The sequence below is a fragment of the Silurus meridionalis genome, chromosome 27 (genome assembly GCF_014805685.1).
Source record: "Silurus meridionalis isolate SWU-2019-XX chromosome 27, ASM1480568v1, whole genome shotgun sequence".
Lineage (NCBI taxonomy): Eukaryota > Metazoa > Chordata > Actinopteri > Siluriformes > Siluridae > Silurus > Silurus meridionalis.
Window position 1 is genome coordinate 8,429,434 of NC_060910.1, and position 22,064 is coordinate 8,451,497.

Consider the following 22,064-nt stretch of genomic DNA (forward strand, 5'->3'; position numbering starts at 1 on the left):
TGCTAATAGCATTACTAAAGTTTTTTTTTTCAGAAACACAGCAGGTATGCAGGGTAACTCTGGCTTAGAGGGCCTCCAGGCTTGTTAGCACCTGAAACTACATCCAGCAATCTGATCTGATCTGACGTCAGAACGTAGGTCAGTCCACAGATTATTTGCATCTAAAGCAGGTACAGCTGAAAAGGGACTTTCAGAGATACTCTGAAGACTCTATAGATAAGTACAGCAGTAAAACCTCAGGTATGCTTATATCTTGTGCCAAAGTGTGGGATGGGGAGAAGAAACAAGAAACTGGTGCGCATTCAAAACATGTCAGCTAATCTGACAGAGTTACAGAAGTATAATAGATAATCTTTTCAGATTCAGTCATCAGGGGGAACGCATAATGGCTGGGACACCAGTCTATCACAGACCACCATGCACCCGCAAACATTTATTCAAAAAGAGGGGATAATTTTTAAAAGTCATTCAGCCTTCCAGTGTGGTTTTTTTTTTTTTTTAGAGATTGGAGGTATTCCACTGGGACACAGGGACATTTCCAAACACAACAAGCTGTTCTGTGTTTGAACCAGGCACACTGGAGATATGATATAGCAATATTAACAACTACACCACCCTACTGCTCCAGATCCAGCCAACTATTAAAATTCATCACCTAGCAACAAAACAAAATACTGAAAACTATAATGAAATTGTGTCCTCAACCCATTGGGTATGCATCTCACTATCTGAAAATATAAATAAATAAATAAATAAATAAATAAATAAATAAATAAATAAATAAATAAATAAATATAAGGAACTACAGCTCCAAAAGCCTTGTTTTACATGCTTGGAAGGAAGATACATGTATTTAATTTTTACTGTAAGTGTTTTTCAGGTATTCATTAATTCCTGATTTCCATATAAGTTTGTAGTACAGATTGTTTATTTACTCACAATTGCATTATTCTAAATCTGTTAATGTTAATTTCTTATACCCCCACAGATGATGCTACTGATCGAGTTCCCATCTACTTTTCTGATTTTTATGGTACTATATTTTGAAAACAACCAACACCCTGGAGAAAAGGCCAAAAAAGTTTTTCCTTGCCACAGTCGCCACCGGCTTGCTCATCAGGGACAAACTTACACTTATAAAGAACATATAATTTTTTTAGCACCACATTATCTATCTAAAGCCGCTTTAAGACAATGTTCATTTTTAAAAGCGCTATACAAATAAAAATTAATTCAATTGACTTGAAAATATCATAACAAAAAATGTATCGTATGGTGATCAAGCCTTATTTTTATTCTGCAAACTACAGCTAATAGCACAACCCCTTTTTATCTTCAATCAAAGGGTCACTTGTTGTCCATTTTGTGCTAATAATCCAAGGACGCCCTTACGCCATTCTGAGCTAAAGAAATTGTGACTGTGACCTTAATGCCCTAGAAAAATCAATACTTGCAGTAGACATCAACAAAGGTTTCTAGTTTATTGTGCCTTTCTTCATGCAATCAAACCTTTCTTTGTCTCTGTTTGCTTTTAGAGCAAACTGACAGGGTGATAACAGTTAGGCTACAGATCATTACAGAAGACTAGACATAAACAAACATCTCAGAGATAGGGGGAATATTTGCTGCTAGTCCAGGAAGCTTCCAAAGAACATCTATATTTTGTAAGCTCTCCATTACTCTCACGCTTCTAAACAGCAAATTAAGTCTTTAAATAGAGCTGTCATATAGTAATTACTTCCACAGAGAGCTCCCAATAAACATCCCTTCCCAAAGGCTAGATCACTGCTCAGTTAGGAAGAATGTTTTTTAAACTAAAATTTGGATTATCACCAAATCTCAAGGGTAAAGCTGCTCTTTCTACAGTTTTCAATTGAACAGGGTACATCGAGCAAGCCTTGGCTCAAGCTCTCTGCAGGTTATAGAGACTAATGATTAAAAAGAAAAGAGAAGCACACAGGTTGCCCTGAACATAAGCTTGCTACTTCTGCAAGTGAGAGGTCTGTATGTTGTAGAGTGCTGAATCAGCAGCGCTATGTCTGACGGGGAGCTGAGTCAACTACTGACCTCGTCAATTCAGACAGAAGGGCGTCTGGAAGCATCTGTGTATTAGCGTCTGACAATAATTTATCCCTTTTGCTCTGCTGAAGCTGATTTTTATGTGAAACAATGCCCAGAATAGTTATTTTCAACACAAAGCTTTTCGATTTTCAGTCACAGTGGAAAATGAGATGTACGTGAGCATGTGAAATCTGGCATATTATGTTTTTATTTTATTTCAGTAAATATTATCTATATTGCTAATAACTATGAAGATAGGATGAATTATTAGTGTTTTTGGTCTCAAAATGTGCTCAATATAGATAGCCTAGGTCAATGTTGAACAGAAGATTTAACAATTTACCAGAAATTAATTCTGATGTCCATGACAAAGTCATATCTACATAAATAAATCTGTTCTCGTTTAAAGAATAATCAAACACAACTGTTTAAATGCAGGCTAAGATGTTTTTTGTTCTTGCCAGCTGTTTATAGTCTTTGAGGTCTTGGTTCATAAGTCAAAGCGAATACGTGCGTGTGCGTGCGTGCGTGCGTGCGTGCGTGTGTGTATGTGCGTGCATGTGCAAGGAGCAGAATGGTATGTGCAAAGCAGTCACAGTGACAAGTCTGTAGTCCACTGTTAAAATAGCTGTGTGTTTATGGTTTAGCATTATTCCTGAGAAAGCTAGAGTTTAGCAGCTTTAATGAATAATAAGAACATGGATCAATACTTCCTAAAGGGCAACAATTGGTTTAGAGGCTAATTTCTTAAGGAAAATTCTTGCACTATAGAATAAGACTGGTCAATTCAAGTAAAATGTAATACAGGAAAAATAAAAAGCTACAACAATGGCATGAACAGGGATGATTATAGTTTTAAGTGACGAGGTATTTAATGTACTTAGTTATCTAAATACTTCAATATACTAAATAATATCAATATAAATAATAGTTTTTACACATAACACATAAAGTGCATATTTATATATAAATGATTTTATAATACTTGCCATTTAGTGAGCAAAGTTTTAACTGTCTAGTGAGCCTGTGACTACTGTAGACGCAGATTCATGTTCAAGTTTTTGTATTGTATGTATATATATCGAGCAAATGCTTCCTCATTCTGATGGTCAGTTTCAACATGAAACAAAGATCTGCATGATTTTATGCATGATTTGCCACATTTTACGCCGGCTCATTCCAACAGCGTAAAAGTGTTCCTATTAAAGTGCCTGATGAGTGTATAAATCATTAAAGATGATGTAATGTGCACACACACCTGAGCTGTTGGTTCGGCCCCTGTAGACATCATCATAGGCTTTCCATTGCTGTGTAACATGATAAGCATGGATGAAGACCACCAACACTCCCACTACACAGCTAACAGGAATAAAAGCAGCTGTACAGAGAGCTGTGTACACATTTGGGATGAAACACCTGCATAAAGACAGAGAAACAAACTGTCATATTTAAAATGGCCTTCATTATTGAACATATATCTGTGTGTTATATGCAATAACTGTGTGTCTGTGTCTTCTTAAGGTCAAGGCTGTTAATTGGGGTTTGAGAACAAGACTCAATGTTCAAAGTTTTTAGCTTGAATTTCACTTTCTGAGTAGCTACACTTTAAGTACACTACACTTCTCGCAAAAACTTTCCCATCCTCCGATTTTATCTCAGGAATTTCTTTCAATCTGCACTTGTTTTTCGCCACTGTGCAATTAACACGCCTCAAACTGGCCTTTGCTATGGGAAAGCTTGGGGAGTGCAATGGGTGCTGATGTTGTTTTGACTTGATGGATGTCCAAATAGAAAGGAACAGACCTTCGTTCACAGGGATGAACCAGCTTACCAAATAAACCCAGAGTCCTTTTTATAGGGGACGGATGAATATCACAATTTATCTCTAATAGAATTCAAAGAATGCTAACAGTTATATGGAAGGCTGAAAAACCTTTCTCTAGTTAATATCTCCTATTAATACTATTTAATAAGACCTCCTGACTAGGAAAATTCGGATACTGCTGCTCTATTATACATTGTATGGACAAATGTATTGGGACACTTGCCTTTTTTCAGCTATATGTGGTTCTTCCTTGAAATGTTACCACAAAGGTGGGGGTACACAATCATGTACCTACTACATCTAAAGACGCATTATGCTAGCATTACATTTTCCTTTCATTTAAAGTAGGAGATCCAAAACTCTTCCAGCATGACAACGCCCCTGTGCACAAAGCGAGCTCTATGAACACATGGTTTACATGGGTTGAAGTGGAAGATCTTGAGTATAATCCTTAAACAGATTTCAGATTCACAAATATGCCTAAAGCAAAATAAGAACTGGGTTGGTATTTGTCTTTAATAATTTACTCTCCAAGTTGCAAAAATAAACAAGTTACTGCTTTATTCTCTGACAATTAAATATGGTACAGTCTCAATGCTGATGCTGAGGTAGTGCAGTAACTAATCAAGGCCTGCTGCCTAACAATAAAGGGTGGAGAGAAGGACAGAGTGAGGACAGATTAAAAAAACAGAGAGGTCACAGAAAGCTAGCTGACGTACACTGCCCGATAAACCAGCACAGGGAGTGGTGAAAGGAGGAAAACAAGCTCTTAATCACTGTATGGGTAAACAAAATACTTTCCACTCAAATGTGTGTTTACATACTGCATGACAAATGTACAGGCATTATCGCATTGAAAAGCACCTGTGATTTGAAAAGCTTTTCTGGGATTTAGTTTACACACGATTGTGTTGACTCCTACAATAAATCACAATGCCATAAATATTAGTGTAGGGAATGAAGGGCTCTGTAATAAAACTCGAATGAATGACTAATGATTGGCTTTTAATAAAACCTGACCTCCTACATTCAAACTGTAACTAAATAGAAAAATCAAGGCAAAATTATACACCTGAGAAGGTCTTGACATCCTTTCATAGTGTATCATTAGCTGAGGTGAAAAGCAATCAACTACATGGGCTTTTGTTACAGTACTTGAGTACATGATTTACTGAAACAGCCATTTAAATTTTAGTAGTTTCACAGAAAAAATATTTAGTGTAGGCTCAGGCAAATGTGGAAATGTGTAAATTTTAAACAATTCAGTTTCAATACCTAATCGAAATAAAGTAGCTTTCATGCCAATACAAAGACAATAAATACTTAGCAATTCCTGAGACAGTAGAGACAGATCAGCATCCCTGGTACAAATGATCAAGTATCTTCATCTTTAATTGCAAAATATCACAATCATGATTTGAAAAATATTAAAACCAAGCAATTGGCAATTAAGATCCAACCTGTGGAAACGTGCAGGTAAGCTATTAGCTGAGTAAGCTAGACTAGTCACATGATTTTGATTATGATTTATTTCATAACTGCTGTGTATCACACCTACCAATGTAAGACTGACGTTCGACTGGCTGTTGTCTCAAATACAGTATACAGTATTCATGGATTCACATGAGCTACCTAGCTAGCTAACACACCTTTTAAGGTAATAAAACTCTAACAGCAAGCTAGTTATCCAGCTAACATTACCTTTCTGCATATATTTTTGATAATAGAGGTGATGTTCAATTCAGCATAATTCACTCAATAAACAAAAGTAATTACTCAAGTAGTTGTTCACCAGAAAATGGTGAAGGTAATCTTAGCTGTGTAACTTTCCAGATCAGGTGAATTAATACTACAGTAAAATACCTTTACTCAAGTCTGTAGGTTTTGTACTGTTTTCTCTCACATTATGTATTTATGCTATCAAATTTAAGCATCCACTGAGCAGCAAACAAATTTTCTTTGCCTAAACCAAACATATTTGGCTAGAAAAATTATTCAAGACTTCAATTCAAGTATTAGCAAAGAGCTTTTGGCAGTGGGATGTTTAATCAGATAAGTACAGAGAAACTATACAGTCAGAAAACTTGTTCTTTTCCAGACCGGAAAGGTGTAAAAAATGATTGACACAGCAAAAAATATGTTTTTTCTCTGCATAGCTAGAAATAAAAAGTAATACACAGACTGGTGATAAATTAAGAAAAAACAGAGACTTTATGTTTTGTAATTTTGCTGGCCTAGAATAGGTCCGTTTGCCATCCTAGAAGGAACCATCATAGCAAACTGATTCAAATTCATTTTGACTCTACCTTCATTCTATGATGAAAAAAATCTGTCTCAATTAACACTCCCATTTAAAGAGATTGAGGATTTACTGAATGTTTTTGATGAGTTCACAGTTACAATGATGTAGAAAGCAATCTCCTCCAATATCATTAAGATGCCATTTGAGGGGAATTATGTCCATTGTTGTAGGACAATTACAAAGACTTTGTACTATGGTGTTTTAAAACCATTCTGGTGGCTTGTAAGCTTTATGCATGCATATATACTTTATAATTTAGCTTTTAGAGCAACAATTCTAAATATTTAGAAAATGACTAAATATCTCCCGTACTAGTTCGCATGCACCTTCTCCTTCAGTGGTTTTCCTTTATTTTGTTTTAGTATTTTCAACATTGTACATTTATGCTGAAGACATCAAAACTATAAATGAACACATGTGCAGCAAACAAAGAGTGTTAAACAACCCAGAAAGTATTTTAATGTTGGTGGGATTTGAACGCACAACTTTCTGTTTAAAAGTCCAATATCTTAACCACTGAGCTACCCCTCTAATGAGGACCATCCCAGGATGGGAATGACCAAAAGCTACCTTTGTTGCAGAGAATAAGTTAAATAGTATTACCAGCCTCAGAAATTGCTGATTTAAATAAATGCTTCTCAGCGTTCAAGTGACAGAGATATTTTACCATCCACTGTTCAAAGTTTCAGGCCTTCATTGATGAGTAATGGGAAAGAAACCATTATTTTGGAACAACAAGCTGAAGAGACTTGCTTTGGCCAAGAAACACAAGGAATGGACATTTTAGATTTTTCACCGCTGTGTCTTTGTTAGACTTACAGAGAGTGATCGGGCACAATCAACAACTCTGGGAACTCCTTAAGATTGTTGAAAAACAATTCCAGGTGACTACGTTATGAGACTGACTAAGAGAATGCCAAGAGTGTGCAAAAAATGGTCTCAAAAGGTGTCAAAACAAAAAAGTGGTTACTCTGAAAAATCAAAAACATATTCTGGGTTATTTACCATGTTTTTGTTTACTGCATTTATTCATACATGTTCTTTCATAGTTTGGCTGTTATAGAATTAATGTATAATATAAAAAAAATAGAAGAAAAAAGAAAACTGAAGGAGAAGTTGTCTCCAAACTTTTGACTGGTTCTGTAAAGTACCTTAGTACATTTTAATCATAGCTGTTCTATCAACATGCCTGTTTTTCTTTTTAACAAGAAAGCATGAACCCCTTTTTTTGTATTGTATTAAGCTTCTTTGAGACATGGTACATACTTTGGCTGCTTGTCTGAAAACACATTCTTTAAACTTGCTTCTCTGTGAAGAGGTGGGAACTGAAATGCCATGTGAGATCAGGCGAGATGACATCACTTGTTTGTCTCTCAGAGAGAGGGTTATTTACCTTTCCGGCAAAGGCAGGGAATGTAGCCACGCGGGAGACTGCACAAATGTTGTTCAGAAAGAGGGAGGAGGAACTAAAGCTCTCAACTATTACCTAAGCCTGGGAGGGGATGAAACTGAATGTATACATAGTCATGGCTGTCGACCTCATAACCACAGTGCAACTAAAAATAGCCCCACTACCCCTACTTACAAACAGTAGTACCCACCTCCATTCATTATGGGGAGAGCATTTCTTGCACAAACAAAAGAATACATTATTCTGCCTTTCAGTATACATGGAATTAATGATTTAAGGTTGGAAAAAAAAACTATTGTATGTCTACAGTTTGCTTTTGTGTGTGTGCGTGTGTGTGTGTGTGCCAGGTGTGAATCAGTAATCTGGTGTGAGACACGTGTTTATATAGTCCACTCCCATGAACTTGTTTTATTTCAACACTTCTCAAAAATTTGATTCAACTGAAACTGATTAAAAAATTTGAGGAAATTAAAGGAATTTATTAATGCTTAAGGAATCATTAAAATAATTTATATTTGAATTTAAAGGTTTAATAATCCTCTCTATACACTATCTACTTTGCCTCGAAAATGATTTGTCAGATGCCTTGTGCAGTATTTCATGCAATTGTTAATTCATTTACAGTGTCTTTAAGAATTTAAGGCTTAGTAATGATCTCTGTAAATAATTTACCATCACTACAACTTTGGGCACAAAGATCCTGTGTAATCCCAAGTTAAAACATAGTCTGTACAACACGGTTTCATGTATTGTGATTTGAACGAGTTGCTTTGTAATAAGTGATGAAATAAAAACAAGACTTGGATTTGGACTTCTGGACTCAGTTTACTCACAGCTCTCCCTGTACCAGTCCGTAGACATCATGAATGCTCCAACTATAACCGCCGAGCAGCACCGTGACCAGAATAATGATGACCAGAGCAGGAAGTCCCCAGCTCAGCAGGAAGTAAAGCAGATAGCGTCTCTCTGTGTGTTCGTCATTCATCACCAGGGTCTGCCAGAAGTTAACAGCCTGCAGAAAAGGACATACAGTATGAATAAAATCAGTAAATGTGACCAAAGTACCCTTCTTGTTACATCTCCAAATATTTCATGGGAAGTGAAAAAAAAAAGTACTTCTTACTTGTAAGTTACTTGCAGTCTGAAAACCAAAAATATGTGTGTGTATGTGTATGTGTATACGTCTAACATTAGAGTCTTTACACATAAACTTATATTAAAGTTATAAGTCTTGTGACAAAAATACAAATAGGAAATATAGCCATAATAATATATAGTACCTTGGATACTTAAATACATTTAAAGGCAAATACATGTACAAATATATACTTTTCTACCTTTACTCAAGTGAATGTTTAAATTGAACACTTTTACTTTTAATGAAGTAATATTTTACCTAGTGTATCTTTACTTATGTATATTTTTTTGTACTTCGTCCACCTCTGATTGTTGCTTGTATCACAGTTTTACATTCAACAATACAGCTTTTCATAAGATTTGCACACAAAGATTTTTTTTATCCTAAGATGGAAACAGTAAAATATAATATTTCTTGTGCCATTTAGGAATTATAACCTTATCAGTACATGACTATATTTTAGCCTGTAGTGTCAGTTAATGAAAGTTCAAACTGTGCCTTTGTGTATCATGTCTGGTATAACATGAGCATAAAAGGCCACACTGATTATTGACATTTACATTTACACATTTGGCAGACACCCTTATCCAGAGCAACTTACAATTATCTATTTTACAGCTCAGCAGTTGAGGGTTAAGAACCTTGCTCAAGGGCCAACAGTGGCTGGGAATTAATTTAACCTTTCAATCAAAAGTGAAGTTTTTCAACCACTAAGCTACTGCTATGTTTTGTATTTGAAATTGTAGTCCATAGCAAAAGAAAGCACACTACAAAGAATTTAAAGATACTTTTATAGTAAATGTTGGAGAAATAATTCACACACACACACACACACACACACACACACACACACACACACACACACACACACACACACACACACACACACAATGTAAGACTATGTAAAACGTATTCAGGTATTAATTCAGGCTATTTAAACACAAATGAAAAACTTCAACATGTATCACAGATGAAGCCAAATCCAGAAATTTTACAACCAATAAATGATTACATAACCTGACACTTTAAAAACTTTTTTTGCTGGGCTGGACAAGAGTCACTGAAAGGAGAAAATCAATAGTGTTGTGTTATTCAACAGTGCAAAACTCAATGAAAGCTAGACGATGCTTACACAGCCCTTATGCATTTACATCATATGGCTGTTACCATGCCATGAAGATTCTCTGCAAACCAGCTATGATTTATTGGAAGCAACTTCAGCCAGTCATTGGCTAGACACTAATATTTGTTCATAAATAAGGCAGGGACCTCTCAAATCAATGGGCTTCATTGATTGCATTTTAAAAGTAGAGATGGAAATGTAGTGCTGGCAAACAGAAAGATAAGGAGAAAAAAAGGTTCACAAAAAGTAAACAGAAAGCAAGGGACAGAGAGATGGAAAAAATATAATTGAGCAAGGGGAGAAAAAGAGGGCAAAAAATGTGAATGACAACACTACAAATGTGTATATTTCAACACTAGGAAATATACAGAGTGCAGAGTAATGTGACCTAATAAGACACAAAGTGAATTAGACAGAGGACTATAGTTTGGGTTTGCTTAAAAATCTAGCCTATAAGGTGCCATCAATTCTAAAATTAGTTAATGGAAGAGAAGAGTAGAAGAACAGAAGGTGCTCCAGGAGTTGGCAGAGGATTTGTGAGCGGTGGCTGCAAGCACGTCTGAACAACTCCCTCAGAAATGCTATGCAAGCAGAAATACACGTAGCTGAACTTGTGCAAGAGACTGTGTAAAAACACGCATTTGAGAAGTAGGACAGGGAGTGAATGGGCCCTTTTCCTGTTCAAACTTTGATGTATCAGAGTTAAGCCAGGCCAAGAATAACATATAGACTACTAGAAGTTTGGAGGTCGCTAAACATTTGTTCTTTGATGCCTTTGATATTTAACTGCCAGAGGTTCATTGAAATTCTGAGAAGTGTAATTTCCTACTAATATGTCCAGAGGGGTGAAAGAAAAAAAGTCAAAGATAAACAAAGGCACATAACCGACATGTGATAAACATTTGAAAATGAGCCTTAGGAAAAAAAAATCAGCTTTTCATTTCTCTTTCCTTTTGTAGACACCCAAATTAAGGTTACAAATTACAAATAAAAATGTATAAGGTTATAAATTACAGTTTCTCTCTACTAAAAAAGATTAACTCGTTAGTTAGTTTTGTAATGCAGTGTTGCTTAATGCAAAGACAATCTGTTATGGATTTCCTGTGGTCATGTTTTGAATGAGAATCACAGCTTTTGGCTCTCACCTGAATTAGCATCCAGCTGAACTGAGTGAGGTGGAAGTAGTGGAAGAAGAGGCCTAGGGTTGCACAGCTGTCATCTGAGAACATTCGCCCTCTGAATGCTGATACGAGGAAGCAAATCTGAGACAAAAAAAGAGAGGGAGACACTTTGATGCATAAAAAAGTGGAATTTGTGTAAATATTGTTTATAGTTGAGATTTCAGCATAAATTCTTTCACACAAAGGAGACCATGAGGCCAAAGACATATTTTGTCCAGCATTCTACAGGGCATTATACTGTCTAATGCAGAGCTGAAACATTTATGGCATTTGGCGGATGCCCTTATCCAAAGTGACTTAAATTTTTCTTATTCAGACAACTGAGCAGCTATGGGGTTAAGGGCCTTGCTCAGGGGCCCAGGAGTCTGGTGTGGCTGGGATTTGAACTCATTACCTGGACACATAACAGTGAACAATATATAAACATATATCACATATATATTAAACTGAACAAGGGCCTATATTCATTTATGTAGGAAATAAAAATGTCTTTATGAAATGAAGTTCTGGCTAAACATCCAATTGCAAATAAATAAATAAAAAACTAAACAATGTGACACCAATGGCTTTGATCATAACCAGTTTGCTGGCTAATCAGATTTTCTTAATACTAAAAATTTCATTCTGGCCACATCAGGGTGAATGGCACAGTGTACTGTTAATATGGTGATATATTTGGTGTGTTTGTATTGATCTGATGGCTTTGGTATCTGAAGTTTAACCTTCATGATGTTAAGTGGTCAGATTTGTAACAAAAAAGACTTCATTCATCAGCGTGAATTTGAGTCACTGCATGAAGCATGTAACCATGTATTCCTTCTTAGTACTACCTGGTCAAGACAAAGGGCTTTTAAATGTATCTACTGATGTTTTATGAAATAAAAAAAAAAATTAATCAATAGAAAAATGTTTCAGGTAGGAACAAAACAAAAATATTAATTGCACAAGCTGGATTAAAATAACAGTTCAGTGCACATCTGTGACACTTGGCTGTTCTGATTTCCTGGAACATGCTGGCACTCCTGACATTCCTACAGTTGGGGTTTTCCTATAATGTTTTCCAGTGTTTCCAGGTGTATGGTTCATATTATTATATATATAAAAAATAAACCCTTTCTGGTTTAGTTCATGCCTACTTAAGTTATACACCCAGATACCTATAGAGTTAATGGCACTGCTTTACACCTCTCTGCAGTGTAAAGAATAAGAACATAACAGACCTGTAAATGGGTCCAGAATATAAATAGTAAAATGCCATTATAATAAGCTACACTAATAGTTGTAGTGTTATGACACATAAGCACCCTGTCACCACATTATATTAACAATACTTCACACTATGAGAAGTGTATTTCTTTCTGAATTACAAAGTACCACACACTATTATAAAAAAAAATACAGATTTGTGTGGGGGACCTTAAAAACAAAGAAAATTACTCAAAATCAAAGCAAGACTGGATGACGTTAATATTAACGTCAAGTAGCTGGTGGGGAGAAAAAGAACACAGCTGTAGTCTGGAAGGGATCTCGGTTTATAATAAAACAATGTACCCAGATCAGTAGATTACAGCAATAAGCTGCCAAACATTTAAAGGGTTTCAGAGAACTGCTGCATAAACTGGAAATGCTGAGTTATTTCAAAAAGGTTTGCCAACTTCCTGTTCATATTACTAACAGCGGTGAGTAACTCGATTGCATGTGGGAGGCTCTGATCCAGGAAGACAAAGGCAGAAAGTCCCAAGGACCAAATACCGACTGGATCACAGTCTGGAGTGTGTAATTTTGTGTAGGTGACTCAAGCTGGGATAAATAACAATGAGGCACAAAGGGTCACTCTAATTTAGTACAGCATTACTGGACATACCAGCAAAGTCCAGAGTGCTAAGTGTCCCCAGGGAACAGTGTAAGTCTTCACACATTCTGTTCCACACTGTGGTTTTGCAGCCTACATTCTAATTCCCAAATGGTATAGAGGTAGGAGAGGGAAGAATCGATCTCAACATATATACAGTTCTAATCAATGCGTCCATGAGTCTTTCTTTTGATTTTCCCTCACAACAATTTTAGAGACAACATCCCATATTTGTACAAGGTTACTCTGCAATTGACTTTTTTATTTTTATTTAATGCTACTTTGTACATCAGGCAGCTTGATTAAAAATCCCTAACAAATAGAACCAGCAACAGCAGGGAGTAAGGGGTTCATACTTGTGTTAAGTCAAAAAAATTATTATGGTAGCAAATGGTTAAGTTCAAGTTAATTTCTATAGCGCGTTTCACAATGGACATTGTCTCAAAGTAGCTTTACAGGACTTAAGAATGAAAGTAAATTATGTGTATTTATCACTGATGAGCAGCCTGGGGCGACCGTGGCAAGGAAAAACTCCCCTAGATAAATGAGAAAGAAAACATCATTATCTTGAAACACAGTTTTAAAATGTTGTAAACTCTGAAAAAAATGTGTAAATTATTTGTGCCATTTGGCCCCAATAACTTAAGAAAAGTATTTTCAGGTTCTCTTGCTACTGTGCTTGTACATGTACTCGAGAAAAGTGCCTGAACATGTCTCAGTAATAATAATAATATATCTACCAATAAAGAGACTAGTTCTTTATACTCAGGGGTTATACTTCTAAATTAAAACCATGTTGAGTGTTACACACTACCTATTAGTTTTTAGCACTTGCTCTTTTTAAGCACTCCTCTGTCACTAATACCATCTCTGTTTTTAAATCAATGGATATAAAAAATAAATTCTGGACTTGCTTTCATTTTGGTAAGAACAATGCTATTTCAAAATTTTTGGTTTAAAATAAAAAATGTGTTATGATTTCATTCTGGATGCCATCTTTCATTACGAACAAAAATTCTGGGCTTAAGATAAATACAAATTATTTAAGGAAATTTAAATGACAAATAATGTTGCTGTAATGAATATTGTAGTACTTATAGTAAAGCAGATGAAAAAGCATTGTGTCCTGTGTTATTTAAACAGCCTTTGAAGACAAGTTCCATGGCACAGGCTAAAGTGCAAAACATGTTTGTGCCAACCCAGTGCTCCCCAGAGAGCTGCTGCAGTGAATGAAAACTCTGACTAACCTTCTGCTTTATATTTCTCAGATTCACTGAATTGATTACAGCAGTAACATTAGCTTCTGTTTGGTGGGAAGCAGCTCCTTATTCACCTAATGACCTTTCTGGCTCGCTCTCTGGCTAAGGATTGATCCAAACACTCTATGTAATGAACGGGACAACAGGGAAAACTCAGTGGCAAGACAGTAGAGATCAAAGTATGAGGTAGCCTGGATTAATCCACATGCAATATCCTTTGTATGCATGTATCATGTATACCAAAGTATACATGATACTTGAAATATACATGACATGAATGATTAATTAGGCAAAAATTATTAATTTTTCCTATCCTGTGGCATTTCCGATCCCCTGTAACTCTTCCCTTCTCACAGTCTTCATGTTACCTACTGGTTTTGTCTCTATCAAGAGACCGTTAGTAAACCGTTAGTAAATGGTTTTGCAGGAAAAGAAACAGATAAAACCCATACCAGCTTTGATCTGACAGAAGGTGGCATAGTGTAATTTATTATTTTACATGATTACAAGCTTTCTAATTTTATCCGTCAATAACACAGTGGTATAAATATTAATGCACTTGCTATGGAGAACAATAACATTATGTTAACTATAATGTTAGCTGCATACAAGTTTTTACATCTGTGTTATCACATTTTAGTTTATTGTAGAACTGCAGGTTCTGTACCCTTTCATTTGTACACTGTACTTGGACTTTGAGTGACATGAAATAATACAAAATTAAATAAGAAAGCCACCAAGCCACACAACAGATATGATTTCTGGAACTGAATGAGAAATGGTGTATCCAGATGCTGGAATGCTCCATTATACAATGTCACATACCTTTAATTTCCAAAACCTAGAACAGTCGATCCCTGAGGCCTAATGGCAGACCATAGATAAGAGATTAGATGACCCAGGCCTGGATTTCATTACATGGACAGCATGATAACACAGATAGAGTGTGAAGATACTTTTTAATGCTTTATTCACAATATTCTATAAGCAGTCTATAAAATTCACAAAATTGTATGAGCCAGCATATATCAATATGAATCACCATTCATTATAGAATAAATTTTACATGTAACTTAGCCACTTTATTAGATCTTAATAAAAACCTTCTAAACTAGACTGAACAATGTTGGGCTCTTATTTGTGTCTAAGTCTTCTCAGATAAAGTTCAACGAATTCTGAAGGTGGGTTTTAGTCTTGTGATGTTTCCTCACTGTAAATGTGATGGTGATTCTTAAAGGAAGGCACTGAAAGATGACTCATCATTTACAGTCCTTCTCAGATCACTATTATCAGCCTCAAAAAGACAAACCAGGCTCTCTGCTAGAAGGACATAGTGACACAGGAAACTTAGTGACAGAAAACATTCATTAGTAAAAGCTGAGGGATGCAATCAAGATCATTACTAATTCTTTAGAGCCATGGCTTTTTCACATTTGTCTTACAATTACTTCAAGTTCAAGTACTTCAGGTAACTTTTTTTTAATGAAGGTAAAACTTAAGGCAACTTCTCCTTTTAATGTTTTAAAAGGAACAGCAAGTTTCAAGGCATTCTCATTCCCATTAATCTGATCTATGATGAGCTGAGAAGCAGTCTCCAAAGATACAAGCTGAGTGAAAAGGACAGAAGCCATGCAGGCTTAAAATAGCCAAGTTCATTCATTACAGACCCTTAGCTGTGACTGACGTATAGATGACAGGGACTAGACAGGATGACTACACGGCTAAAAGCCAGATACTGCAGGTTCAAGCCAGATTGTGGTGGAGGCGCGGTTGTTTATCCTGCAACATTGAAACATTAGATAAATGAGGCAGCCTTTATCACCATCACGAACCCAAATTCTTTGGAACTCTGGCACATTTATCTTGTGAGTTTTAATTTCCATTTTGTCACATGATCCGTGAATCTGTCGATGAATCCTGTATAACCTTTTAAATGGATAAATTAGCGTAACTAGCTATATGAATCATAAAGCACTTCAGGCAGGGGTTGCTAAATTTAGAACACGTTCACTCCTTTTGTTTTTCCTCTGGTCATGATTGTTGTGGTTGTCACAGGAGCACCTCCCCCCCACTTACAGCTGTGAAAAGAGTCGGGCGTCTGTACCCTCAGGCGAGTTTCCACCCTGATCTCTTAGACAGGTAGATTGTGAGGTGAATGAGGAAGACATTTTACTATACACACAAACATTATAATAAAGTTTATAGTATTGCAAAGATGATTTGTGATCATTTATTTCTGCACCAGTAAAACCAGTCTGAGAAAAGAGTTACTGACAGGGTTGTCAGGCCATAAATTCCTCCTAATAGCCATTCCAGACTTGCTTAATAGAAAGAAAAAAGCCCAATTAAAGAACTTTAAACCTGATCCTGTATGTAACTCCCAAATCAAGTCTGCAAAAGGTGCTAAAGAACGTATAATTTATACACACGTTTGCATATATAGCCCACATACCCACATTACATATACCAAAATAAATGCTTATTCATTCAGAATGATGTAATTAATGATAATAATTTACAGATGCACAAGGCTCAAACACTAATTCTCACACCAAAACACACACCACCAAATGACACCCAATTCTGCCTAAAGAAAAACACAGCCTTGGGAACCCTGGTAGAAACCAATAGTCAATTAACATTTCTGTTCTAAACAAAACTAACAATCAGAACCGTCACCCACCTGGTGAATGTACAGAAATATTTTCTCATTATTCACATTTTCTCTTCATTCATAAGCAAATATGGACATGTGTATTTAAATTTGTTTCTTGCAATCATAGAAGCTTAAGTAGGCAAAATATGAGGTATTGTGGCTGTAAAAACATCCAACCTTAGGGTTGCACAAAATAAGAAGAGAATAAACAAGACAGTGCTTAATTTTATGACAGTGTCTCGCATGGAATATGCTTGATGAGCAGCTAACAAACTAACGTTTTTGTAAGATGGTGGTAGCCATGGAAGTGAGATCCCAAGATAAAATCACAGTCAGTTGTAGTTGACTACACTACAGTTCAGTACATTTTAATCACACAGAACACATATTTAATAATTGTTTTTTTTCCATTAGTGAGATGCATAAGAATAATGAAAAACAGCTATCCTTTAGTGTTAGAGAGCTGCAAAGCCTTTCTTACATTTTTTACTGAAAAGTGAAATGCCATCCTCTGCACCCACACCCACTGTGATAATAATATCACAGCAGTCATACTTATGTCTGTTTTCTTCCCTCAGGAAGAAGAGATGTCCTGGTGGTTTCCTGTGTAGAAGACAGGAAAGCATGTGTGTTTGTCATTAAGCACCCAAGGCCATTGCGTTTGATTCAAGTGTCGCCATTTTTCTTCACAGAGCAATTTTCACTTCTCTCTTTTTCTTTTCTCAGGTTAAATTAGGCTCAAAAAAGACTCAAGAAATAAACACAAACCGTGTTATAGTATATGTTTCATCAGCCAGAGACTAGTTGTACTTAGTCTAGGTAGAAAACATGATTTAAAAAACAACATTGATTTTAATGAGGAAACAAGACTCCAATATACACCATAATATTAGACAGTCTAGCACAATACAACAGCTATTTACCACAGCTATTAACTAACCACATCAGACATGTACTATTGCAGTAATTCCGCAGTATCAGTTCACTGCATAATCATAACAAGACGACTGGTCCACTGCTGATGCAGCTTTAATGCTAGACTATTAATAGTATCGGCCTGTAAGATGACATCAGTGAGAGTATAGCACCCTGCCAGACTTTCTCTCTCTCTCTCTCTCTCTCTCTCTCTCTCTCTCTCTCTCTCTCTCACTCACACTACCCCCTTTCCTCCTCCTCCCCTAACAGATACCGGTCTGAACTAGCTGGTTCCAGCCTCGGCAGCATCGTGGGTGTTTCCTCGGCCGCTTTTGTTCTGTGAGAGAAGCTGAGTGTGCCGCACGTAGCTCACTGACCTATGCCTAAAGGATTTTGCATTCATCAATATTCTGTCACCTACATATGCACATCAATTAATTTAATTTCTTCATGTCCCTCTACTCAGTCTCTCACCAAGTCTTAACCCATCCTACATTACTTCACATGCTATTACCAACTGACTTATAACTATATTTCAGGTCTAATGGGAGAACTAAGGCTTCTAATTTCCAGTAGTTGTGGGATAAGGCAGCTCTCATACACACTTGTGTTTAGATTTGTGTACGTGTGGGCACAGGTAGTGGAAATGAATTCCCAAGAAATTGGTCTCTTGATTGTGATGACTGAGTTAATAAGAGTGGGTGTATGAAACATGATTCGGAGGTTCTCCGCCAAAAAGAAACATTATAATTATAGTTGTTCAGGTGGTTTCAGGTTAGCGTGAGCATTGTAAAAAGGATGATGATGAAAATTTCATACTTTGAATAATATGGCCCTCACACGTCCCTGAATTAAACACCTAATGGAGGTTTTGGAGCAACAGATAGATAGATAGATAGATAGATAGATAGATAGATAGATAGATAGATAGATAGATGGATAGATGGATAGATAGATAGATAGATAGATAGATAGATAGATAGATAGATAGATAGATAGATAGTACCTTACTAACAGCTTCATGTTGTTTTTGCCTTCAAATTTGAATATTTCAATCACATGTGCTATAATACAAGAACTTTGTTTAATGATGCAAAATATTACAAACTGTTGACTGCACCTTTAAATCCAGCATTTCACACCAAAACAAATGTGCTAAATGATTCCAAAAGACTTTCTCTAGGTATTATGCAATTTTAGCGACTTGGTATGGCAAAAAAAAAAAAAAATGGATTGGTTCCAGAAATTCTTGGAGAATCAACTGGCAAATGTCAGCAAATGTCCACTGTACTGTTACCAGTGTAAACAGCACTCAGAGGAGGTACTGCAAGTTTATTCTCCTGAATGACACCTACAGCAACTGTTCGTTATATGGCTGGTAGAATTATTTTTCTATAGCAGCAAATCCTGAAGTGTTTTATTCCTCTTATACCATAGCAACTGTTTTCTTATCATCAAGTAACATTGTAACTACTGTAATTGTGTGCCCACCAGTCCCTATTTTACTTTTCCATGGCATTAACAAGCTTCTTGTCACTTTACTTAAACACCCTGAACTGTCCCCAAACCTTACTTGTATCATAAATTTAAAAGATTCAATTTATTTTTTTTCTTATAATAGCTCTAACAGTTCCCAGTGCTAACACTGGAGACTCCTTCCATGAATGATAAATAAATGTCTCATTAGCAAACGCTTCACTGCATCAACTATTTAAGCAAGTTACATATTAGCCTGAACAGTACATGTTTAGCTCCCAAGTCATTTTCTCCCTGTGTGTTTTTAACTTGAAGGAAATGCAAAACAAAGTAAGTATTAACGTTAACAGATGGTTAAACCCATCAGAAAATATTGACTCACCAACTATAATCAAATAGGCAGTTAGCTGCCCTGATAACCTCGAAGCAATGCTAGGTACTATATACCCAATGTAGTTTGCTGCCATTACATGCTTTTATCACTAACACCAATTAAGTGGCATTCACAGAAAACTTAGTGAACAGCAATTAAAATCGAAAAGAGGCGTCCATGGGAATGCATGCATTCACTGCATACACTGTAGACCTGCTTATGCTGTCCATGTGGCAATAAAACATACAAACTCTTTACACAAAAAAGCCTTTAAACTTCAAAATCACCATAAAAATGAAACCCCCATCAGAACCTTGACTGTTTTGCATCACATTTGATTATGTGACACATCTACATAATTACACAAAGTATTAGTTTACCTTATTGACCACTTATTTAGACTGAATGCATGGTAGCTAAAATTGTCAGGCTAAAATACAAAACATGGTAGAACAATAATTACTGGCAAAACATATTCTGCTCTAATTTAAAGATAAAACCGTAAAAAAAAGCGTTCAAAACAGCGTTCGTTCTCAACCATTTGGCTCAGTTCAATCAGTCTAAGTTATAACACACACAGCTGTTACAGACCCAAAGCTATTAAGCTTGGTATTCTCAGAAAAGCTATGTAATAACCCCTTACAACCTTTTGCATGCCATCTCTATAGAATCATCTGAAACCCGCCATGTGACCCTCGATCAGTTTGATCACTGCTTGTTACTATGATTCTGCATTAAAAGTTCATTAATGGTTAGATGACATACAAGATTGGAGGATTATTTGACTCCAAGTAATGAATTCCAAACAGTGGAGTTTGTTTTGGGACAGATCAGCAAAAACACCTTTGGTTGAACCCAATGTGCTTTGGTGATGAGTGTGGCTAAAGAGCGACCCCTACAGATGCTCTCATATAACTTGAGAAAAAATATACCGAAAAGCTCAACATTGAAAATCTAGACTACTTGCTAGCAACATGACAAACAACTATCAGAGCATTGGCTGCCCATAGAAACTAAATAAAGTACCAAGTGGTCATGAAAAAAAGTGAAAAGTATCCCAAAATAGCCACAGAGTTTAATGAAATGAATTAATTATGCTTTCACTCGCCATGTCTTTAAGCGCACCTTGCATACAATTGTGCACTTCCTGCACACTCTGGCCTAAGATTCATTTTTAAAATTTCTTTTCTAATTTGCTATAATTCGAGTCAGACGGTTGAATAAGCACGCAGTTCACATTCTCCAAATCTGTGGACTTTAAACAGCCACTAGGCTAAATTTTATTCCAGTCAGTAAGTTTGGATAACCTAATGCATTTATACAGATGATTTTCTACTGTGATGGTTAATCAGATCTAGGTAAATGTGTTACAGTTTCAGAACAGACGATGTGTGGTATGCGCTCCTGCATAAATAAGTCACATTCACTCAGCTGAGTTTAATTGGCATAAGGCCACGTGCAATCAACTGACATGGGCTGCCCTTTGAGGTGAAGCTGGACTTTTGTTCCTTTTTACCATCCAAAGTTCAGTCTAGGAATTTCCAAAAATAATTCAGCCAATGCATTCTATACAGACGTCTGATAAACGAGTGATGAGCTATACTAACAAGTGAAAAGAAAAGACAAAGAGAAAGCTGTATGGTCAGCCTGCATAATATAGACCAGAAATATTTGCGATGGTGTGTGGAAAAAAAAAAAAAGCACTGATGTATATGACTAAGAAATGATCTCTAATTTATATCTGCAGGAGATCAGGGGAATTTCCACAAAACTGGCTTGCAGAGGTGTGACAAACTTTATATACACAATACAGGGATTGGATTGAAAGATCCATAGTGTAAATTAAACATTTGCTACCTTAAAGCTATTATTAGGGAGGATAAAACAGCAAAAAAATAGCATTTGTCAGAAAAAAGAAATGAAAACTCAAATTCATAACACTAGAACCTGAGCTAAACCTTGTTAATATGCAATTGGAGCAAAGAGAATTGTGTTAAAGGTCAGATCATTTCTTTTTTTGCTCTTATTTGCAAAACTCTTTACATGAGTTCAAGGTTCTTCGTGGTCCATTTTTGAGTTTGTTGCTTGTTGGCCAAATGCATTGAAGGCAGAGTTGGTCTGAAACTTCAGAGCTCTAGAATTCATACACATGGACTACAGTTCATAAATTGCATGTCAATGTTTGCTGTCAAACATACCCTCATTTCTCTATTGAAAAACACAGAAAGTAGGTCTGAAGAGTAAAGGTTAGCATATTAAATAACACAGATAGTAGGTTTGAACAGCAAAACTGCAAAAGAGACTGATATACATTGTGTTATAAAAAATCTTTTTATATTGTTACAAATGAATCAGTGAGCTCATGATATTAGTGAACTTTCCTATTTGCATTCTAGCGTAGTATTTCCTGTTTCCAAGTTTGATTTACATGAGTGAAAAGCAGGTCAGTCAATTCAGTTTACAGCATTTTTTTGTATTATTTGTTGAAATGT

The 22,064-nt window shown here is 36.0% G+C and overlaps 1 protein-coding gene across 1 annotated transcript in view; it reads right to left on the reverse strand.

Annotated features, from left to right (window-relative positions):
• Positions 1-22,064, reverse strand: part of adgrv1 (adhesion G protein-coupled receptor V1) — a 108,204-nt gene that overhangs the window by 16,016 nt on the left and 70,124 nt on the right. Inside the window, 3 exon segments of the mRNA XM_046841787.1 lie at positions 3,320-3,477; positions 8,433-8,611; positions 11,006-11,122. Of these exon segments, the coding sequence (XP_046697743.1) occupies positions 3,320-3,477; positions 8,433-8,611; positions 11,006-11,122 (454 nt within the window).